Source organism: Hyperolius riggenbachi, chromosome 6 (assembly GCF_040937935.1).
Source record: "Hyperolius riggenbachi isolate aHypRig1 chromosome 6, aHypRig1.pri, whole genome shotgun sequence".
In the NCBI taxonomy this organism is placed as follows: Eukaryota; Metazoa; Chordata; class Amphibia; order Anura; family Hyperoliidae; genus Hyperolius; species Hyperolius riggenbachi.
In genome coordinates, this window is record NC_090651.1 from 335,697,852 (window position 1) to 335,703,204 (window position 5,353).

Here is a 5,353-nt window from a genome sequence, read left to right on the forward strand (position 1 = left end):
GTTTTTAGGCTCCACCCACATTTCTGAATATTAATCCCAGTCACCCAGTGGCCAATTGTGTCAAGTTTGGGAACCCTGCCATGTAAAAAATTAAGTTGTTGGCGCCGCCCACTTTTTCTAACCTTGACATATAGTCACTCAATTATCAAGTTTATCAGCTTTGGGGTCCTTGCTATCATTACTTCCCATTGAAAAATAAACAAATCTGATTGGCTGTTTGTGGCTCCGCCCCCTTTCTGAATTTGAACCCTAATAGTAATCACCCAGTGACCAACTGTACCAGGTTTGAGGCATCTGCTATTAACAGTATAAGAATGGTAGCAGCTTAAATATTCCCTTTGAAAACCGAAAGGTGAATTTTTATTGGCTGTTGTAGGCTCCACCTACCTTCCAAATTCTTAATCTCATTCACCCAGTGACCAACTGTGCAAAGTTTGAGAACACTGCCATTAACGGTGTAAGAATGGCTACAGTTTATATTTTCCTAGTAAAATTTGTTTTTGGCTCCACCCACTTTTTGTAACCTGGATACACAGTCACTCAATGACCAAGTTTGTGAGCTTTCAGTTTCCTGGCATCAAAAATGTGTGAATGGAAGCAGTTTATCCACCAAGGAAATCTGATTGGCTGTTTGTGGCCCCGCCCCTTTTGTGCATTTTGACCCCAGTCACCCAAAGACCGACTGTAGCAAGTTTGAAGCCTCTGCCATTAGCAGTTGTAAGAATGGTAGCAGTTTAAATATTCCCCTTGAAAATCAATAGGTGAATTTTGATTGGCTGTTGTAGGCTCCACCCACTTTCTTGAATCTTAATCGCATTCACCCAGTGACCAACTGTGGCAAGTTTGAGAACCCTGCGATTAACAGTCTAAGAATGGTTTCAGTTTACATTTTCCCATTTAAAATGAATGGCTGAAATTTGATTGGCTGTTTTATGCTCCGCCCACTTTTCCTGGATTCGTAACCTCAGTCACCAAGTGACCAACTGTGCCAAGTGTGGGGACTCTGGCTTGATTACTTTGAGAATGGCAGCCTTTTCCATTTTTTCCATTGACTTGAATGGGTAGAATCTGATTGGCTGTTTGTAGCTCTGCCCAGGTGTGCAGGGGGGGCGCGAGACCCCCAGAACATATCATCCCAGGTAGTAAGGGATCTGTGTACCAAGTTTCGTTCAAATCGGTCAAGCCGTTTTCGCGTGACACACACGCACGCACGCACGCACGCACGCACGCACGCACACACACACACACACACACACACACACACACTATAAAATAGTAGCCCATAAATACATACACTTTTTTTTCTTTTTAATTATATACAATCACACATATACAATTATTTTTTTATATCTTTCGCATACAGGTATTTTATTTATAGCATGTATGCATGCATAAAAAAGGGTGTGGAAGCAATATAAACACAGTCGTAATTCCGAATCGTAATTATAGCTTCAATGTGGAATTCTGATCTATATCAAAATGCCATTTGATCTGAAATTTGAAATCGGGTCCATCCTAGCAACACTAACAAGAGCTTCTTATTTGAAATGTGAATGCTCCTTGTTGTTGCTTCAGGTCTGAAAAAAAATTTTTCTTCTTTTTTATCATCTAGTCCAGTGGAGTTGAGACAGGCGGAGTTGCGGCTGCATAGCTAGCATAGTTGCCCCAGTGTAGGGAGTTTAGTTGCCTCAGTATAGCCAGTATAGTGCCCCAGTATAGCCAGCATAGTGCCCCAGTATAGCCAGCATAGTGCCCCAGTATAGCCAGCATAGTGCCCCAGTATAGCCAGCATAGTGCCCCAGTATAGCCAGCATAGTGCCCCAGTATAGCTAGTATAGTGCCCCAGTATAGCCAGTATAGTGCCCCCAGTATAGCTAGTATAGTGCCCCAGTATAGCCAGTATAGTGCCCCCAGTATAGCCAGTATAGTGCCCCCAGTATAGTGCCCCAGTATAGCCAGCATAGTGCCCCAGTATAGCCAGCATAGTGCCCCAGTATAGCCAGCATAGTGCCCCAGTATAGCTAGTATAGTGCCCCAGTATAGCTAGTATAGTGCCCCAGTATAGCCAGAATAGTGCCCCAGTATAGCCAGAATAGTGCCCCAGTATAGCCAGCATAGTGCCCCAGTATAGCTAGTATAGTGCCCCAGTATAGCCAGAATAGTGCCCCAGTATAGCCAGCATAGTGCCCCAGTATAGCCAGTATAGTGCCCCAGTATAGCCAGCATAGTGCCCCAGTATAGCCAGTATAGTGCCCCAGTATAGCCAGAATAGTGCCCTAGTATAGTGCCCCAGTATAGTGCCCCCAGTATAGCCAGTATAGTGCCCCAGTATAGCCAGCATAGTGCCCCAGTATAGCCAGCATAGTGCCCCAGTATAGCCAGCATAGTGCCCCAGTATAGCCAGCATAGTGCCCCAGTATAGCCAGCATAGTGCCCCAGTATAGCTAGTATAGTGCCCCAGTATAGTCAGTATAGTGCCCCAGTATAGCCAGAATAGTGCCCCAGTATAGCCAGAATAGTGCCCCAGTATAGCCAGCATAGTGCCCCAGTATAGCTAGTATAGTGCCCCAGTATAGTGCCCCAGTATAGCCAGCATAGTGCCCCAGTATAGCCAGCATAGTGCCCCAGTATAGCCAGCATAGTGCCCCAGTATAGCCAGCATAGTGCCCCAGTATAGCCAGCATAGTGCCCCAGTATAGCTAGTATAGTGCCCCAGTATAGTCAGTATAGTGCCCCAGTATAGCCAGAATAGTGCCCCAGTATAGCCAGAATAGTGCCCCAGTATAGCCAGCATAGTGCCCCAGTATAGCTAGTATAGTGCCCCAGTATAGTGCCCCAGTATAGCCAGAATAGTGCCCCAGTATAGCTAGTATAGTGCCCCAGAATAGTGCCCCAGGATAGCCAGTATAGTGCCTCCCGCCCGTCCCCACGGCCAACGCTGTTATTACCTTAACAGCTGCCGCTCACCCCTCTCCAGCGCGTGTATATTCTAGCAGCGTATCTCCGGCTGCTCTGTCTGTGTGATGCGGAAGGAAGCATCCGGGCAGCGGCTTCCTGTAACGGCGATATGTATCGCCGTTACTATGGGAACCGAGCCCTCCCTCCTTCCGCATCACACAGACAGAGCAGCCGGAGATACGCTGCTAGAATATACAGGCGCCGGAGAGGGGAGAGCGGCCGCTGCTATGCTAATAACAGCGGCGGCACGGGCGGGAGGGGGAGAAGAGGACGGCACACCAGGCAACGTTCCGCGGCACACTAGTGTGCCGCGGAAGGAACACTGGTTGAAAAACACTGATCTAGTCTGCAGCCAGTGTCCATCAAATTGTAGAAACCACTTTCAAAGCAGTTATTTATAGGAACCAGAAACTGGAGTTTGCTCATTCCTGCCACACCTTCTTCAGTTCAAAGAGCAAATACTGTCTGATAAAGCTGACCTTCTCTTTTGCTGCATTTCTATTTCCTGCCTTTCAGCAATGGCATTTGCTAATGTCAGTGAAGAGCTGAGCTGCTGCATCTGCCTGAATGTCTATCAGGACCCTGTTATGCTCCAATGTGGCCACAACTTCTGCAGCAGCTGTATAGGAGGTGTGCTGGATAAACAAAAAGGATCTCAGTGTTATTCCTGTCCTCAATGCCGAACAGAGTTTCCAGAGCGTCCTGCACTGCACAGGAACATCACTTTAAGGAACATTGCAGAGCATCTACAGCTTAATGTTCCAAAGCAGGTGATAAGTGGAATATTGTGTAACTACTGCATTAACTCTTCAGCGCCTTCTGTAAAGACCTGTGTGCTTTGTGAAGCTTCTCTGTGTGAGGGTCATGTGAAAGTCCACAATAAAGCAGCAGAACATATACTGATTGAACCTACCACTTGCTTGGAAAAGAGGAAATGCCCCACCCATAAGAAGATCTTGGAGTATTACTGTAACAAGGATTCTGTGTGCATCTGTGTGTCCTGCAGGCTGGACGGGAAACATAAGGGGCATCCGGTGGACCCAATAAACACTGCTTCTGCAAAGAAGAAAGAAAAGTTGAAAAACAGTGTTGAGGGATTATCCTCACAAAAGGCACAGGCCACGAGTCATATTCAGATGCTTCTTGCCCATGAGAATAAAATGAAGAAGGATACTACTAGTGTAACAAAAATAATCACCAACTTGTTCTTGGAGATTAGGAAAAATTTGGATGCGCTAGAGAAGAGAATACTTAATAACCTTTCTGTAGAAGAGGGTTTGGTCTCCAAGTCTGTATCTGATATTATCAAACATCTGGAAACAGAAGTAGAAAAATTCTCCCAAAAAATAATGCAAATTGAGAAGCTTTGCAACATGACGGATCCATTAAATGTTTTGCAACAACCTAGAGAAGACAATTACACTAAAAGAGAGAAACATCAGAACTTAGAGGGAACAACAACTGATGTGAAACATTTCCATCAAGAAGAGACTTTTATAACATTGCTGCATGGTCTGTCCCGTATTATGAGGGAAGTTAGAATAGATATGTTTGCCCAGACTGATACAGACATCATACTAGACAGAGATACCGCTGGGAACAGCATAAACATCTCTGAGGATCTGAAATCTGTCTCTTGGGCAAAACAGCTCAATAATTATCCAGAGAATCCGGCACGATTTAGCTTTAATCAGGTTTTAAGTAAAACAGTTTTTTCATCAGGGCGACATTACTGGGAAGTGGAAACAGGTAAAACAGGGATTTGTAGGATGGGGGTCGCTTATTCAAGCATAGACAGAAGAGAACAGGCAACCATTGGAAATGATGAGAAGTCATGGTGTTTGGAGTACTGTGGAAACAATCTCACTGTTCTCCATAACAAAAGGGGGTTCAGATTTTCTGCACCAGCCTCCAGACTCAGTTTTGGTGTATATCTGGATTATGAGGCTGGGCGACTCTCATTTTATGAGCTGTGTGACCCCGTCAGATTTATCCACACCTTCACCACCACCTTCACTGAGCCCCTCCATGCTGCGTTTGTAGTGAAGGAAAGTTTTGCCAGAATCAAGGGCTTCAAATAACATATTGAATAATCAGCTCTCCAGAGATGTTCCTCTACTTAGTAAAAATAGATGGAAGCCTTTGGATCCTTCAGAGGCTTCCCACGTCCTCCTCCCAATCACCACGGTGCCCTGGGACAGTCCTGGAGATCATGACCCTGCTCCTATTTATGCATAAGGGTGGCTGTGCTGCACCTGTGTGAGCATGGCCACTCCTGCATGAAGAGGAGCATGGCCGCAATCAGAATTCCAACAAGCTCTTATTGGATTTCTTGTTGGATTTTTTTTCTGGGTGTCCACGAGTGGCAAAGGTTTGGTAAGCATTTTTGACCTGA

General features: G+C 45.6%; 1 protein-coding gene across 1 annotated transcript; it reads left to right on the forward strand.

Annotated features, from left to right (window-relative positions):
• Positions 1-3,476: 3,476 nt before the first annotated feature.
• Positions 3,477-5,039, forward strand: LOC137522217 (E3 ubiquitin/ISG15 ligase TRIM25-like). Its single transcript, XM_068242248.1, has one exon. It carries the CDS (start codon positions 3,477-3,479, stop codon positions 5,037-5,039), a length of 1,563 nt encoding a protein of 520 aa, XP_068098349.1.
• Positions 5,040-5,353: the final 314 nt, after the last annotated feature.

Coding starts and splice junctions, on each gene's coding strand:
- LOC137522217 (XM_068242248.1), top strand. CDS start 3,477: ATGGCATTTGCTAATGTCAGTGAAGAGCTGAGCTGCTGCATCTGCCTG.